We start from the raw sequence: 17,233 nt of genomic DNA on the forward strand, positions 1-17,233 counted from the left end.
AAGAGCTGCCCAGCCAGCTAATGGAAGGCGAGGGCAGCGAGGGCGGCGAGGGCCCTCCCGGCAGCGAGGCTTTTATGCGACCTCCGGCCGCCCGAGACGCCCACCCACCGCCTGGACTAAACCCCATCTTTCTGGGTTCAAACCCCTTCCGTTCCCGGTGCCCCCACCAAGACACAGAGGCCTGGCTCCAAGTTCTACTTTCCTTTATTTAAATAACTGAAGCATTAGCCTTGGCACAGCAGAGGGACACGGGGGCTCCCAAGGTGGGGTGAGGCCTGGGGAGGTGGGCATAGTGGGGCAGCGGCTGAGATCAGTACCCCTGGGCTCCCCTCACCCTCTTGGGCAGGCCCGTTCTCACTGCCACAGAGATTAAGGGGGAGAGACAACAAATGAAAACACTTGTCTCTCTCCACAATCAATCCTAGGGAGAGATGAAAGGGGAGTAGCGCCGGCTTCGTCCAGAGCCAAGGTTGGGGTGCACCAGCGAGGGGAGGAGATAAGTAAGTGAGGAGGAGGAGAATATTATGGGTTCCGGAAGGCATTGCTGGCAGCACCTGCAGCTGCATTGGCTGCAGCCGTTCGGACTGCAGGATTGGAGAAGACACCGGCAGCGAACTCCTGCTGGGCCTTCTGGAAACTGGCACCTGTGCGACGGTACAGGGAGTGGATCTGGGGATTGAGAAAGGGGAAAGCCTTTAATATGGTGACAGCCACAGACACGATGCTCTGCCAACCATCTAACCACCATCTCTTCTGTCATTTTTTCCCAACACCCAGCCATCACTTGTAAGCCATAACTCTTGGGAACACAGCAAGGGGGATCCAAAGGGGTGTGGTGAGGAAGCATGTGGAAAAGGGTGATGAATGGCTCTTGAGTTAAACTGAGATGTCCTCAAATGCCCCAGGAGGCAGACCCTAAACCTTTACCAAGTGATTCTAGCCATCTGATGCCCCAGAGCCCCATACATTCCCCTCTCCATCTAGGCTCCAGGTCCTGCTCACAATGAGATTGGCCCTATCAGTGATGGGAGTTACAAGTTGTACGGAAAGCACATTCACCAGTTTTTCTTCTTTGGCTCCCTGTGGCCCCTTCTGTATCTAACAACTGACTCTGCCTTCCCTTTCAATGTTCATCACATTCAACAAAAATTATATATCTACCACATGCAAGCTATTGGGGAAGATACAAAGGTAGGTAAGACCCAGATCCTGCTCTCCAGTCGCTGTACATCCAGCACCCCATAACCAGCCTGTACTTAAAATGCCCCAATCCCTCTTCCCTTCATAAAAGACACCCATATTCCTCCAAATTCCCAGCCCTGCCCCAGTCCCCTGACCCTCCTCACCCGCTTCAGCATCACAATGCCCAGCACAGCAATGCCAGTGAAGAACAAGGCGACTAGCAGCATGAGTACAGCCACAACTGTGTTAATCTTCAGCACCATCAAGGCCGAGATCCAGCCACTGCCATTGGACAGAAGAGAAGGGAAGCACATGTCACAGCCAGGCCCGCCATGGCTTCTCTTTGGGCCTCACCAATTCTCTTTCTAGTCTCTACCCATCTGGTTACAAGTCCCTAATAGTCTAGACCCCACTGGCACATGTAGCCTCACAATTCCAAATCTGTGACAGCCCTTTGTTTCTTCCTGCTCAAACCCAACGTTCTTAGCAATTTCTCCCCTATGACTACATGTCACAGCTCAACTTGGATTATTTACTTCTGTGTATTCTAGTCACTCTCTCACTGCTGGACCTAACGTAGACCTCTCTACATTCCTTTTCCTCTAACTCTGTCCTTCCCACTTACATTCCCTGTTCTGGATTCTCCTCTTCCAGGAAGCCTTCCCTGGCTGACCAACTACAGATTTCCTCTTAATCATGCCTTCTCATCACTGAGGTCTAGAGCTCTTCAGTTTTCTGACTTTCCTTAGAAATTCACTGTCTCCCTTCTTCAAACTAGAAGCTGTCCGGACCTTAGTACAGTGCCTGGTACACAGTAGGTATTTAATAAATGTTTACTGACCAAGTGAGCTCATCTTTCTCTGCATCTTTTGCTATCTGACAAGAGTTCTGCCTATATGGGACACTCATGACAAACAAGAGAAGGGGCACAGGGAGAGAGTGGACAGGCTAACCTGAATCCTGATGATGGGATGCCAATAGCCGCCAGCACGTATATCACGTCCTGGACGAAGAAAATGAAGAAGAAAACGAAGAAATTGAATGAACTGTCACTCCTGCAGGGGAACAGAAAGAGATGGGAGGGAGAGAGGTTAGGCATGAGGGGTAGACATGAGGCACAATCTTCCTCTCTCCCACACTCCCATCCTCACTCACCTGAAAGCCTTGTACATAGGGCGATACCAGCAGACAAAGGAGCAGGGAGTGAAGAGTAGGGCCCAGAGGATGGAGAGCCCAAAACTAGAGCCACTGGAAATAGGGGTCACACAGAAAGAGGCCAGGCAGGCAAGGAAATTCAGGAGAAGGGCCAAAGTACTGCCTGAGGGGGGGCGGGGGTGGGATTGGGAAGGAAAGGGAACAGTGTCAACATGGATGAAAATAAAGTCTACCTTAGCACTAACTTCCCCAATCCCCCTTCAGAAAAAAAAGATGTTAAGGAGATGTCCATCAGCTAGCTAGGCCATCTTTTTTCCACAAAGCCTTCCCAGTTCCAACTAGCTGAAAATGTTCTTTTGCACTTCAACTTTTCCTAGAGGGTGGATTTCTTCTTTGTTCCATCCCACCCTCATGTGTACATTGTTATCTCTCCCATAGCCACCTAACAATGAGAATGTAAGCGCTAAGAAGGCAGAGGCTATGTCATTTTTTCAGCTCTCCAGTGCCTAGCATATAGTAAGCACTTAATAAATGTTTGTTAAATTGAAGTGGATAAATTAACAAATGTTTATCCAGCATTCCCGTGGCAAAAATTCATAAAAAGGAACTGTCTATCCCTCTAGAATCCTCCAAACTAATAGCAGATACAGGTCAAGCAAGTAACAAATATGTGTAATCACCTGGGGAAGTGCACTTAGAGAAAAGGGAGTGGGAAGTCAGAGATATGCTGGCAGGTTGAAGAATGGATTCTGGTGGTGGTAGTGGGATCAAAGAAGGCTTCCTGAAGGAGATAGCCTTGAGATGTGATGGCAAATTAGTGAGAGATACTAGTATATGAGGTAGAAAGAAATCGTTTTAGATATATGAAGTGGCTTTGTAGCAAAAGAGGGAAGTTTCAAGCTCTTTTTTCCTCCACAAAAGATACTCTTATTCTTCTACCTAAACAAAGCCCTGTGGTTCCCCACTACTCACACATCCAGAGGTAGTACATAGTAGACACTGTCTTCTGGAACTCCTGGGGAATTTCCATGGAGATGTCTTGGAAAAAGCAGGGTTGGACAGGACAAAACGAGGGCAGTGGAGGCCAATTGTTCTGTCGGGCTGCAAGGTATAGAGTGGTCACATGAGGAGGATACCAGAAGGCTGGCAGAGGCCAGGAGGGTAAAATTCAACAGATGAAAACTCTCTATTTTCCATTAGAAGGTTCCAACTCAGTGACCCATGACGGGTGTAGTGAAGAAATGGTAGGAATGGCATTAAATGGAAATAATCCCTCTCCCTTTCTTGCTCATTTCAGAATGTTAGAAGACTTCACTCCCTGCCTGAACTCCACAAGAGCTGGCATGATGTTTGGTTGCCATCACCAAAGACCTACTGGCAGAACCTCCTAGGGCTGCATGCCGCAACTCCCTCTCCCGCCGATCCAGCTCCTCTGCCTTTCGATTGAGCTCCTCCTGCCTTTTCAGAAGTTCTGCGGTGGCTGCTGCAGCTGAAGCCTACCCAGAGAGAGAGAAAGGCAGAAGGTGAGTCAGTCCTGGGGCTGTGCACACTAGGGACAGCTCTGAAGGGCATTGCTTAGCTCCCAGGTACTGCTTCACACAAAATACCTGAGTGTTATAGGAGCCATAATTCTTCGGTTCTGTAGGGCTGAGTTTTCTGGAAGGCTGCTGGTGGGGCTGGGTTGTTGGTGGAGGCGGTGGGGCAGGTGGCTCATAGGAAGGTGGTGACTGTCAGATAAAAACAGAAATAAAGAATCTTAGAGCTAACCTTAGAAATCATCTAATTTCCCAACCAACACATAGTACAGTGACTTGGACATAGCAAAATTTTTAATACGTGAATATGGAATGGAATCAAACATAGGATTCCCTTTCATAATATCCCTGACAGAGAGCCCCCTGATTGCTGGTTGAACCCTTCCAATAATGGGAGGGGAAGGGAGCAGTAGAAGAAAGATCTAATTGTTACTTCTTTCAGCTTTGATGAAAAATAGGAATAAACTAAGCCATCTAGTCTGATTGATTCTCATATCCCATCTGAGCCATTAGGCATGAGCCCAAGGCTTCTTCCATCCATTCTTTTCTCTCTTACCCATCTCATTTCCTGAGATCTGACTTCTGATTCTCTAGTAAGACAAATAGACTTCCTATCACCTGTTTATTCACTGCTTTCTCCTCTCTCCGAGCCTAAGAACAGTTTGTTTTCCTCTTATCTTCACTCACAGTTATCCCAGTCCTCCTCCTTATTCTCATCCATATTACCATTCTTCCAGAAAGCCTCCCTAAACTGACATCATTAGCTCTTTTCATTCTCTCCAGAGCTGATTTCAGCCTCAGCTCCTTTGTTTGGCCTTGTCAAGCCATGGGATGACTCTAAAATAAAATGAGTGGCTGGCCCTTACTTCACTGAATACACAATCTGATAGACTGATACCTAAGGTATGATTTTTTTCTAAGGTTCCTTCCAACTCTTAATACTACAAGAGCATTGCACCCAAACCTGGTAAGGTGCTGGTGTTTTTATATCTCTCTGGTCATTTCTTAGGTCATATGTAAGATTATATGAGAAAAGAGACACTTCTTCCCAAGCATGAAATCCAGGACTTTGCTCCTGGGGGCCTTAGGAAGATGAAGAGGTCTATATCTTTACTCCTATCCTACGGTTACACCGTATCTACCCATCCCAGGCAAAGACTCACCTCACGGTTCTCAAAGGGGTTGTAGACATCGAGTGTGGCATACTGGGGGCTGGGTCGGTGCTGGGTGACGGCTGGGTCCTGGGGACAGAGACTAGGGTCTTAAAGTGGAGTTGGGGAGGCGGAAGGGTTCCCGGGGAGCTCCCCCTCCTAACCAAAAGCACTGAGGAAAATAGGGGCAGGGAGAGGGAGGGGAAAGGAAGTGAGGCCCCGGCTCTGACAGCTTTCCCGAAATCCTACACCCCACCACCCATCTTCCCTAGACATGGGGGGGCCTGAGTTGGCTGCCCCTCCCCCCAGTCCTGTGCAGAAGGATTCCGAGGCCGGAGGGGAGGATGAGCCAGGCGGCCAGGCCATACTCCACGTGTCAGTCCTTCCCGGGGGTTAAATGTCACCAGGTGCTGAGGGTCAGAGGTCAGCCTGGCCCAGCCACAGAAGGGGGCCGGTGCTTGTCACCTGGAAGGGGTTGTCAAACTCGCTGGGTTCGGCGAACGGGTTCCCACTATTCCCGCTCTGGGCCATGTCGGAAGTTCTGGCCTCGGCCTCGGCTTCAGCCTCGGCCTCGGCCTTAGCTCAGCCTTCTCCTGATCCTCCTCCCCTCCACCACCTCTTCCGCGGCGGCGGCGGCGGCAGCGGCTCACAGAGCTCCGTCCCCGTCGGCCCGCCCCGCTTCCCGAGAGTGCTGATTGGTCATGAGAACCGGAAGAATCTGGGGAATCCCTGCAGCAGGGGACGATTACGCATGCGTCTAAGCCCAAGGCGGAAGCGGAGAATCATTATTGGCCCAGTCCCACTCCGGACTCTATAGTTACCGCCCCCTTGCTCACGTGACCGCCTCTCAGACAAACTACGCCTCCCGGTAGGCACTGCGCCATAACGCTCCCCAAGTTGTAGCGCTGCGTGTTGTCCGGTGCTCCGTCTCCCCCATCTGTCTGCTGTCTAGCACTCCTCTGCCCAGCCAGCCTGACTCGACCATTTACCCCGTTTCAAGAGCCCCCCAAACCCCGATCTAGGACTTCTCGGTACCACGGAGAAGTGCAGACTTTCCACCTCATCTCCCTAAACGTAGGTATGCCCAGCTGGAGCCCACGCGGGCCTTGCCCCACCTGCGGCCCGGGGTACTGGCCACTCTCCAGCGTCAGCATCCCTTTATCCAAGCTGAGGGGTTGCCTTCGAACAACTGGTAAAGGTCAGCCCGTTGTTAATGGTTTATTTTCCCCATTGGAAACTCACTAGCAAAGGCAGGAATTATGTATTTGACCAAATCTGGAGAACGCTCAGGTGTTCTTCAAATACCCCACCTATTTTCCCGAACTCCAAATTCCAGATGGGTCAGTTGAAGCACATCATATTTTATTTCACAAAGACTGTACAAAATTCCTTATAAAACATAGGGTAGGTGCTACCTCACCACCTCATGCCCCCTCCAGCACTGCTGGAAAGAGCAAATGAAGGCCTGAGAGGGTGTTGAAGGGACAGCTTTTATATACAGGGCTTCAAACGGGAAAGGGAATAAAGGCCAGAGAGCTCTGCTGTATTTACACTATCTCACATATTCACAGGTTTACAAAGGAGCCAGGAGGAGGGTGAGGGAAGTTATGCTCCTGCCCCAATCTTTTGTATAAAAAAGCACCAGTGTCCCAGATTGGCCACTCATTGCCATAAGAGGCAACAAGGGGCCCCAGGCCCAGTTGTCACCGGCTGATATCCCGACTGGAATCCCACACCTTAGCGCTTGGTGGTTCAGCCCTAAGACGGGCAAAGAAAGGATGCTGAAGGGCTTCGCCCAGGGTCATTCGCTTGGCAGGTTCATATTCTAGCATGCTCTCAATCAGGTCAAATAGCTGGTGGTGTTCATCTGCCTCCGATGTCAGGTATCGCTAGTGGAGGGCAGGAAAAAGGTGAGCTGGGCTGCCCAGGGAAACCAGACCCTCCATGATGGGCTCATTTGGTTCTTCTTTTAGGTTTGGCTTTGAGTCCTGAAGAGCATCTAACCCAGACTAAGACTTCTGAGCCATCCTATGTATTTCCCAACATCACTGTTACTCCTCTCCTTTGATTTCACAGCTCAATGTACCCAAGAAGCCTCATCCTTGATACATGAAACTAATTTTCCTTATGTCTTCTATTTGATTGTAAGTTTCTTAAACTTAGAGATCACATTTGTTCCTTACCAAATATCTAGGATGCTGCTTTGACCTCTGACTCGGTCTGAAAATTTTTTTAAACCACTGTTTTTAGTCTCTCATGCTGTCCCCCAGTAATGCCATAACTTTTCCTTCAATTTCTTCCAACCCCTCCGCTAGTCCCCAGAATTAAAAACTAGTCTCTGAGAATCCACCATCCCCAATCCTGCTCACCCGCAGAGGTTTGCAATTCTCTCGCACATAACGGCCAGCCGATGTGTTCTCATCCCAATCCAGTCGACCCCGGTAAAAATACTTCTGCTTCCTGTTGGAGGTGGGGGTTTAGGGGATCCAAGGGGTTCACATTCAAAAAGGAAACTTCCCCACCTCCTTGATCTCAGTATAGAGGCAGCATCAATAAGTAGAAAGAATGCTGGTTTCGGAGCCAGGTAAGACTTGGCTTTGGAATTTACATCTGATACATATTACCTCTGTAACCATGAGCAAGTAAATTCATTTTTTTGAACCTCCATTTCTCCATCTATAAAAGGGGATGATATCCACTCCATAGGATTGTGAAGACCAAATGAGAAAATGTACGTAATGCACTTTGAAAGTCTTAAAGCACTATATAAGCATCAGTTTTATTATTAGATCCCTAGGCCTTGGTTGGCCATGAAAGTGCCAAGACGACTTGGAAAACAAATGGGCATGTTAGAAAAATGTACTCACTTCTCTGGAAATCCCACTCCTGAGAAGGAGTGGATTGAGTATTAAGGCTTCACCCAAGCTGGGCTCTCACCTACCTGGTCTTTCTGATCATTCTCGAGGGAATGGGCCCCAGGATCCTCTCCATCATGGCTAAGTGTTCTCGGTTGTCATGAGTCTGGGGGAATGAAGAGATAAATGGTCCATGAAGGGGGGAAGATGACGGGTTAGTACTAAGTAGATGGAAAGACTTCTGAGTGGCAGAGATGGGCAGGAATGGTGGGTGGGGAGAACAGGCAGGTAGGTTCTCAGAAGGTAAAAGGGTAGGTAGGTGCCAGGGGTGATGCAAGGTGCCCTTTCCCCCTCACCTGGAACAAGGTGAAGCCAACGTAGTACTCGAAGATGATGCAGCCGATGCTCCACACGTCACAGGGCTGTGTCCAGCCGAGCTCTGGGTGTGGGGATGGGAGGGAGGAGGGGGAAGGGGAGATGGCGCTGTGAGGCCCCATGTGGCCCCACCCCCACCCCACCCCATCCCAGATGGTCTTATTCTCCCTTACCCAAGATGACCTCTGGAGCTCGGTAATGTCGAGTGGAAACAATGGTACTATGATGTTCATGGTCAAAAGTGGCACTGCCAAAATCCACTACACGTACTGCTGTATTCTTCACACTCCGTTCATCTCGTTTCTAGAAAAAAGACAAGGGGAGATTTAATCTCAACTTCTGGCAGAGCTATGACTTGGCCTTTGCTTCAAGCACTGGAGCATTCTCAAAGAACCCTTGAGGATGTATGCCATTTTTGCCTCCCGCCCATTCCTTCACCAACCAGAGACACCTCTTGCTTCCCAGCCTCCACATCTATTTCAGCAAAGTACTTTCAAAAGTGGAGACCAGGGGAGAATCAAGAATGATTATCAGCCAACCTGAGAGTCTACACATATCCAAATTATTTCTGAATGTGTGGCACTTATATATCTGTCTAAATAAGGATGTGAGTATACACATTTGTGTATATGAGAGATGGCTAGATTCAGGGGAGGGACAGTGCTATCCCCCTTTGATCCCCACTCAGTCTTTATCTTTGGTGATTTTCCTCTGGTGTTCAAGCTAGCTGAACTCAATAGCCTTACAGACTATCTCAAGGAAGAGAAAGAGCAGACTGGAACATGAGTTTAGCTAGAACTACAGAAATGTAGAATCAATATCATTAATGCAGTATTTGATAGGATAAAAAAACCCTCCCTACTGGAAAGTCGTTCTCAGTTTTTCCCAATTCCTCTTGCAATTTAAGCTGGTTTTCTTCCTCTCATTCTTAGTCTTAGCGAGAACTGGAGGCAGTGGGGAAAGGAGAAGATGTGGGAGACATAAAGGTAAAAGGACAGGAAGCAAGGAAACAACTGAAGTGGCACACCTGCCCCTACCCCTTTGCCAGAGAGGCTCCAGCCCTCTCACCTTCTCCAGGTTGTAGGTGAGCTCATAGTCCGAATTCACAAACAGGATGTTTTCTGGCTTGAGGTCCGTATGTGTCAGCTTGTTGTCATGGAGGACTGCAGGGGAGAGGGCGGGGTCAAGCCAAGTCCTAAGCAGGGGCAGGGCTGAAACATTCCAGCCTAGTCCAGTGGGTGGGATCAGAGTTGTCACAAAGGTTGGATCTAGGAACCACTCAGTAGTATTTTATTTTGTAGCCAAATAACTGACTGCACTAAGAACCCCTTCAACTTGTGGCTGACAATCACCTACAAGGTCTATAGAGAAACTGGATACATTTAATTCTCAGTGCCAAAGGAGGGGAAATTGTGATATGATATAAAAACCAGAGAACAATCCTCAAACCACACATCTGGCTTTGGAACATCTTTCTATATCGACCCAGACACATGGAAGTATCTGATGCCACAAAAATTCCCCACACTTCAAAGCAAATCATGAAGTTGCCCTATGAAGATCTGACTGAAGAAGAATCATGAAGCTGTCCAGATTGCCTAGCCTGAACCCTGGGTCAACTCAACTACTCTCTGTTCCCCATGTTCTTGCTGAGGATGGACATCAACCCTCTCTGATGAATGTAGTCCCTAGCCTGGGCCAAGTGGCCCTATCTAAATACAGGATGTCTGGCTTATACCTTCCCTGGGAAGAAAGGGAAAGCAGTAATTAAGTGTTTTGGTTTCAAAGGCCTTCTCTTCCAGCCCTGGATGGGCTGAATGTGGAGTGAGAATAAAGAGAGATGGTGGTAACATCAGCCAAGGAGTTAAGTCAGAAGAAGAGGATGTCAAAGTGACATTGAAAGCAAGAACTGCAGATTTTAGTCAAGAGCTGGCTGCTCAAGGGCTTCACAAGCACGAAGCTGAGCCTGAAGAGGTCCCCTAGGGAGGGGGCACTGCCCTGAGCCCGCCTCTGCCCGCCCCACTCACACTTGACGGCCTGACACAGCTGGAAGGCCATGTGGCGCACTTGGTGGATGGGGTAGGGCAGGTAGTTGTTGTCTTTGAGGAAGTCGAAAGTGCTGAGGCCCAGGAGCTCGAAGGAGATACACATGTGGCCATGGTAGTCAAACCAGTCAAACATCTGGACACACAGGCTGAGGAGAGAGGGAAGGGGAGAGCAGTGAACCCCCTCTGCCTGCTCCTCCTCCACCTGTAGCGGTGGCAGGGTGGGCTCACATGGCAGGACAAGGCCAGGAGATTCAGGGTGGTCAGGGGCCCTGCCTAGCCTGTGGCGGATAACATGACCACACTCAGGATCTCCTTTGCATGTGACACTGGAAGATCATCAAGTTAGTTTTCTTCCATCACTAAATAGCTCCAGAGACTCTGTTTCCCTTATGAAGCCTTCCTGGATCGATCAGAGAAAACAGATGCAGGGACGAATGGGGTCTCAGATGCCATCTAAGAGGGGACTTAGATATAGAGCGGGTGTCCATTCTATGCCTGGGCTGCCTCCACTTACTCGATGGTCTTCTACCCCATGCAGTACAATGACATTCTCCAACTTCCACTACTAGTATGTATTTTTCCTGGCCTCATCCTTGACCTGTATCTATTATAATATGTATGCATACATACCTCCAGTTCATTTGCATGTCTACCGACACATGTGCACATGCACACATACAAAGAAGTTTATATAATGAAGAGAGTCACCTTTGGAATCAGGAAGCCCAGGGTTTAAAGACTGGCTGTGATACTTACCAGCTTTGTGATCATGGGCAAGTCACACTTTCTGAGCCTCAGGCATCAGTGCAGGGAGTTCCCACACCAACAAAACCACATGTCCCTAACACTGACAGAGGTAAGTGTATGTCTATGCATAAAAAACTTGGCATGTGTTAAGTACATAATAAATGCTTACTGATATAAAGAAATGTTTTTACTTAATGCATATACATATATATATTAGTGTGGGTACACATGTATACACACACCCTCCCTTTAGTCCATTCATATTTTGGCTTAATACTTTTCTACTGTCATTTAATATACTGGCATCTACTGCATCTCTTTGAGATCATATGTTCCAGATATCACAGATTAGGTCAGTACAAAAAGTTCTGTACTGTGTAATGTTACTGTGTATAATTAAGAGCTTATAAATTTAAAAAGGCAAATGAGCAGCATGATGATGATGGAGATAAAGAAATGGAAAAATGACAAGAAGGGGAAGACTTGTACCCTCTTGGTTTCTTCCTGTTTCCCAAGGGCCCACAAACTCCTGAGTGTCTCTGGTCTGTGAGAAGGATGGAAACTCAGGCCTTCCTTCCTTCCCTGCCCTGCTTACTTCTTATTATCTGGATCCTTTTCATTGATCTTCTCCAACACATTGATTTCCAGTCGTGCTGCTTCTTTGTACTTTTCCACATTCTTAATGATCTTTAGGGCAACCCGAGCTCCACCCCTGCAGGATAGCAGGAGAAACTATTGGTGAGTATTCAAGAACACTCCAGAATCTATAAGATTGGCTAAGAGATTTATAAATCAGCAAAGTGTGCCCTAGATATGCTCCATCCCTCTATTCCTGGGATTGCCTGGGGGACAAAAAGGGATTAAGAAAGAAGGATTAGTTCATACCTTCGATGATCCACACACTGTACAACACGGCCAAAGGTCCCCTCTCCTAGAGTGCTCACAATTTCATCTGAAATGGTATAAAATGGGATTGGGGAGAGGGGAGGAGAGAGAAAGTAGAGTAAGCTTAGTTGGTAGAAGATAAGCATACTGACCTGGGGGTAGGAGATGGCAGAAGGGGGAGATAGATAGTCATGGGAAGAGACCCCTGACTGATTCCCACCACCTAAACCCAGGGTCAGAAGAGCTGGAATTGGGCTATAGGGATCAATTTATAATAACAACTCAAACCACCCATATGACAAACATCACAGAGAAGAGACAGAAGAGGCAGTGACTTGGGTTGGCATAGGGGAGGTTAAGATGTTTATAGGACCATTACAAGCTATAGGATTGTTACGATTTGGCTTGTACATCGCTCTTGTAGCCAGTCCCCGACGTGGTAGATGAGGTGACCCTCAGCGTCGTCCTCCACACTCTTGGCTCTCCGGCTGCTGTGCTGCTGTCAGGGGGCGGTGGGGGGTAGGAGCGAGCCAGGTGTCGGAGCGGGGGCCGAAGGGAGGCGGGGTGAATAGTAGAGGGGCCACCGGTCACAGGCGCCCAGCCAAGGGGGACAGACGATGATGGGGGACAGCGGAAGGTAATATGTCAGATGTAATAAGGCGGATTGGGGACAGAAGAGAGAGCGACGTACAATCCCAGGTCCCCAAACCCAAAGTGGGGTCAGGAGGAAGGATGGGGCAGAGCCAAGAAGTGGTTTAGTTGCTATAATCACCCACAGTCTCATGACAGACAACAGTGTCTCCTCCATGGGGCAGAGATTTATCCTTTCCCCCCATCAATTCCCCTCCCAGAGATGGCTACAGAGCCCAGAGACTGAGGGAGAGAGGCATAACCCAAGCAAGGCCTCATTTTATTATAAATTGTTTTTATTAAATAATAAAAACTCAAGGCATTCAGAACAGAGCTGATCATTCTAAGAACAGCAAGTATAGTATGCCAAAGGGGCACTTAGTGAGCATAAATGCGCAGCGTCAATATAATCCAAGATCTAATGTCCTGGTGTCCTTCAAGAGCCAGAGAGTTTCAGAGGAAGAGGACTGGCCTAGTGCCCACCACAGTATCCACACCCCACAGCACAGCTGAAAACAAGGTCATTTCCTACTTACCCATAATCCTAAGAATCTTGAAAAATGGGGAAAGAAGAGATAGTGTTGAGTACTCACCGAAGATGAATGGCTGAATGTCCGGCTATGTCGTCTCCGTCGTCTGTGTTTCCTACGGCTACTTCGTTGGCTACGGTAGCTGTCATCCCGATGGTACTCATAGGAATGTCTATACTCAGCTTCATAGTAAGGTTCCCCTCGTTCCCGGCTATAGTCACGCCTATAGCTGCCACAGTATCGTCGGTCATAAGCCCGCCGGTCGGAAGAGTGGTCATCATAGCTGAAAGGAGAGAAAAAAGTAATAAAGACTAAACTACTCTGACACAGGAAGGGCATCTTGCTCCATTCTCTTATAGCTATATGCTCTGCCATACCAGGTGATGTCAAACAATACAGCAGTCAGTCTCCCTCTCTTCTCCAATTTTCTCCATTAGTAAGGACAAAAACGAGGCTTCTATTATTGGGAAACAGCTATCAAACTTCCTCCTGGTCATCTTAGGAGCCCAAGGTCCAGGAAAGTAAGATAAGAAAATATCCAGAGAGAATATCCCCAACACACACACAAGCATTCTCACTGACCTCCTCAAAAATAACCTACAAAACAAAACCCACTTGACCACTTTTTACCCCTTCCTTTATAAGGCACTGAAAATAAACCCCTTTTCAGGCACTTTCCCTGAAGAACTCCACTTATTATCCTTACCACCAGTACTCTCACTGACCTATCTTATTAAGCCATGGTCATTTTATGTGTGTGTTTGGCTTCAACTAGACTACAAGTACACTGCAAACAAGAATCTTAGCTATCTTATATCAAATTTTCCTGGTCAATAGTCACTCCCACATTCCTACCCACATCCAAAATCTCTGTTTAGAATGGGTATTCAGTAAATATTGTTGATACTATAACAGTTGCAAGGTTTACAAAGTTACAGTAATTTTGTAAACAAGCATTTCTGCTCACTTGAAAAAATTCTACCTTGAGTTGCCTAAGTAGCTCTTAGCCCCTCACCTCCTAGAACGGACATGATAACTATCTTCTCGCCTGCGCCGCCGAGTACGGTCACTGCTACTGGACCAAGACCGGCTTCTCCGTCGCTTATGTTTTCGGCTTCGATAATGTTCATGGTAGCTGCCCCGGCTGCCCCGCTCTGAAGAGCGGTATCTGCGGGGGTGAGGCATCTGACAGAAGGAAGGAGACAAGTGAGGGAGGCAGAGTTTGAAGATAAACAATGCTCTTTATGTTTCTCCTATGGTTTCTTCTGTGGTGTTAAATAATCAACTTCCTATATGACCTCCTTTATCAACTACAATATATTCCTGCCTTTGTGCCTATCATTCCCTTCCACCAGTGATACCCTCTCCTTCCCAATCTAGCTCAAAATTTCAGTAAGATTTTCATAAATAACACTATCTGGATTATTCTTCTACCGTGATTCCCCTTTGCATTGTAAGCTTTCACTTGCTGAAACACATATATAACATGGGTCTACTTTTGGGCCTACTGTCCTTGCTTTTGCTTGAATTATTCTTTATCCCTGGAGTGATACTCCCAGATCCTTTTCTACCTATTGAAATTCTACTCATCTTTCAAAGCCAAACTTAAAACATTTTCTTCTTCATGAACTTTCTTCCATCTTTCCCAACTCAACATTTGAAGTTTTGCACAAGTTACCTTGTATTAACAGATGTTTGTGTCCTATTCCCTTCCTCAATTATATTCTCCACAAAAGCAAGAAGGCTCTTAATTTTTATTCCTCCCCATGCATTTACCACAATTTGCACACAGTGGGTGCTTAATAAACATTTATTGGATGGAGGCTGAAAAATTGTTATAAATGAAATTGTTAAGGCTATGTTACTATAGGATCTTTCTATGGCTCATCTTTGGATGGTTTACAACCCGGAAGAGAGCTGTGTTAAACTAGTTTTCCTTATAGAATATAGCAAATCTTCAAAGTATATTGCTTAAGTGATCTAATTTTATTATACGTTCATATTGTTTCTTCAACTAGACTCTAAGTACACAGAGGACAAGCATCTTAATTTTCTTTCTAATTTCCTTTGCCAATACTCTCACTTATGCAGGATCCAGATGACTGTACAGAATGAATATCCAATAAATAATGCCAATATACTATTACAGGGATTTGAACCCTACAACTGTAAGGTATAACTGGAGTGGTCCCCCCATCTCTCTTAGAATATTTTCTTTAGAGCATCCCCCAGCTGGAATCTTGCTTTTCAGCAGGCCATTCCCCTCTTGTACTTAGAAGGTATAAACAATGGCTGGGTTTTAAATTGATATCAATATTTCTTGGCTAAGATCTGACTACCCCCCCTCCCTCCAGCTGTCATGGAGGGGTGGGAGAAAGGAGGAGGAACAGTGATCTTTCTCCCTGTTCCCCACAAGGCAACTGTGGTAAACTTTTAGAAGGAAATAATGGTCACAGGTGAATGAGGTTGGGGAGGGAGGAGAGAAAGAGGAATAGGGAGAGAGAGACAGAGAAAGAAAAAGAAAGAGAGATTGATTGCTTCAGGAGCAAAGGATTCCATGTGGTAAGAGTTCCATCACAGTACTCAGACATTTGGGTCACATTCTGAGTCTCTCCTCACTCTCAGTCCCACTGAACTGAGTGAGGAGACTGATACTTGGCTAGGTTCCTGTTCTGGGGGGTAGGGAAGAAAATCAAGTAAACAGAAGGACGATATGGTCTCCTCAGGACATTAGTTACCCCTTCCTCATCTGTAAATTGGGAATATTTGTCCAACCTCTCAAAGTTATAAATAACTGAGACGAGGTACTCTTGTAATCTTAAGCCAATTCCCAAGCACTGAGAACCCTTCTCCATCTCAGCCTAGCCCTAGACCCCCTCAAATGCACCCACAAGTCCCCGCCGAGCACCTCCCTCCTACAGGCTACTACTAAGGAAAGCTCTCACGCCGCCAACTTCTCAGTCTCGCCTCTGTTCTCTCTTTACTTGCTCAAGCAATCGAGGCCCAAGGAGCTCCGGGGGTGCACCCGCGGACCGGCCTAACTCCTCCCGACGCCCAGTCCTCGCCACACCTGGGCCCCTGACCCCCAGTCACTTCTGCTCGAGCCCCCCGCCCCCATACCTTCTAGCGGTCCGCGGGACGGGGCCAGCCCACTCCCACACCCTTCTTTATCTCCTCAACAGCTAGCAGCAGTCCTCGCCCTCCCGCGCCTCCGCGACCCCGGCCCTGCTTGGGCCCCGCACCCCCAGGCCCCGGCCCTCCCCGCCGCGCGCGCTCCCGCCCCCGCCATCTTGCCGCGCGCCCCCGCGGCCCGCCAGCCCGCGCGCTCACCGTTCTGGCTGCGAGGCCCGTGCGCTTGTCCCACAGGAAGTCCGTGATGGCGGCGGCGCTGCGGCCGGAGACCGGCCCCCACCCCCCGCGGCGACGGTCTGCGGCTCCTCCCTCCCTCCCAACCCACGCAACCAGGGGCCTCGGACCCACCGAACCCGGCCCTGGGCCCCGCTGCGCTCGATTCTGCTTCCGCCCGGCCCTCTCCCGCCCCCCGGGATCTATCGCCTCCGCGCCGCCCGCAGCTCGCCTCCCACCCCGGGGATGGCCCCGGCCACGGCTCCGGCTCCGGCCCCCGGCCCCGGCTCCGGCTCCGGCCGCTCCACTCCGCCGCCGCTGCCGCCGCCGCCGCGAGCGAGCACGCACGCACGCACGTCCTGCGTCCCTTCCCAGCTCCCTCCGACTCCTCCTGTCGGGGTCGCGCACGTCGCCGTCGTTTTCGCGTTTACTCGCGGGAACTCGCCCGTCGAGGAAGGAGGAGGAGAAAATGGCCTGTGGAGACTGGCGGAAGGGAGCCGACGGAATCCGTGCGTGCGTGCGGTCCGGGGCCGCGGGCATTCCCCCGCGCTCTCTCTGGTGCTCCCCACCGCCCCTCCTGCCCCGGAGCCTTCCCCTCGGGTCTGAGGCTTGGGTGGATCCTCCTGCGTCCTGATCGGGTGCGGGCTGTGGGGCAGAGTCGAGCGCTCCCGCCTCTCCATAGTCACCACCCCCGCTCGTTAGGGACTCGTCCTGAGCCTTCGTCTTCCCTCCAGCCAAAGTGGAAATGGGTCCCTTCCCTGCCACCCCTCACCCCGGGATCTCCAGGGAGAGAGC

The 17,233-nt window shown here is 49.0% G+C and overlaps 2 protein-coding genes across 3 annotated transcripts; both read right to left on the reverse strand.

Annotated features, from left to right (window-relative positions):
* Positions 1 to 186: 186 nt before the first annotated feature.
* SCAMP3 (secretory carrier membrane protein 3) lies at positions 187 to 5,743 on the reverse strand. The gene is made up of 9 exons (XM_072647225.1): positions 5,489 to 5,743; positions 5,036 to 5,113; positions 3,945 to 4,064; positions 3,713 to 3,833; positions 3,310 to 3,438; positions 2,338 to 2,500; positions 2,136 to 2,237; positions 1,347 to 1,464; positions 187 to 669 (listed from the first exon to the last, which is right to left on the reverse strand). Exons 1-9 carry the CDS (start codon positions 5,552 to 5,554, stop codon positions 523 to 525), a joined length of 1,044 nt encoding a protein of 347 aa, XP_072503326.1. The 5' UTR covers positions 5,555 to 5,743; the 3' UTR covers positions 187 to 522.
* A 621-nt stretch (positions 5,744 to 6,364) lies between these two features.
* CLK2 (CDC like kinase 2) lies at positions 6,365 to 16,617 on the reverse strand. Of its 2 annotated transcripts, none has more exons than XM_072647219.1 (13): positions 16,424 to 16,617; positions 14,109 to 14,278; positions 13,157 to 13,376; positions 12,345 to 12,429; positions 11,934 to 12,000; positions 11,644 to 11,760; positions 10,281 to 10,447; positions 9,322 to 9,416; positions 8,427 to 8,556; positions 8,235 to 8,317; positions 7,965 to 8,044; positions 7,393 to 7,483; positions 6,365 to 6,912 (listed from the first exon to the last, which is right to left on the reverse strand). In XM_072647219.1, exons 2-13 carry the CDS (start codon positions 14,276 to 14,278, stop codon positions 6,727 to 6,729), a joined length of 1,491 nt encoding a protein of 496 aa, XP_072503320.1. In that variant the 5' UTR covers positions 16,424 to 16,617; the 3' UTR covers positions 6,365 to 6,726. The 2 variants fall into 2 exon arrangements, with proteins under 2 accessions (XP_072503320.1, XP_072503319.1); XM_072647218.1 differs by having other exon boundaries at positions 12,345 to 12,432.
* Positions 16,618 to 17,233: the final 616 nt, after the last annotated feature.

The sequence above is a fragment of the Notamacropus eugenii genome, chromosome 2 (genome assembly GCF_028372415.1).
Source record: "Notamacropus eugenii isolate mMacEug1 chromosome 2, mMacEug1.pri_v2, whole genome shotgun sequence".
Taxonomy (NCBI): domain Eukaryota; kingdom Metazoa; phylum Chordata; class Mammalia; order Diprotodontia; family Macropodidae; genus Notamacropus; species Notamacropus eugenii.

Coding starts and splice junctions, on each gene's coding strand:
- SCAMP3 (XM_072647225.1), bottom strand. CDS start 5,554: ATGGCCCAGAGCGGGAATAGTGGGAACCCGTTCGCCGAACCCAGCGAG. Junction 3,834..3,944: donor ATGGCTCCTATAACACTCAG/GTATTTTGTGTG, acceptor CTCTCTGGGTAG/GCTTCAGCTGCAGCAGCCAC. Junction 670..1,346: donor GCATTGTGATGCTGAAGCGG/GTGAGGAGGGTC, acceptor CTCAATCCCCAG/ATCCACTCCCTGTACCGTCG.
- CLK2 (XM_072647218.1), bottom strand. CDS start 14,278: ATGCCTCACCCCCGCAGATACCGCTCTTCAGAGCGGGGCAGCCGGGGC. Junction 10,448..11,643: donor AAGGATCCAGATAATAAGAA/GTAAGCAGGGCA, acceptor CTCTCTCCTCAG/CCTGTGTGTCCAGATGTTTG. Junction 9,417..10,280: donor GCTGTGTCAGGCCGTCAAGT/GTGAGTGGGGCG, acceptor TCTCCCCTGCAG/TCCTCCATGACAACAAGCTG.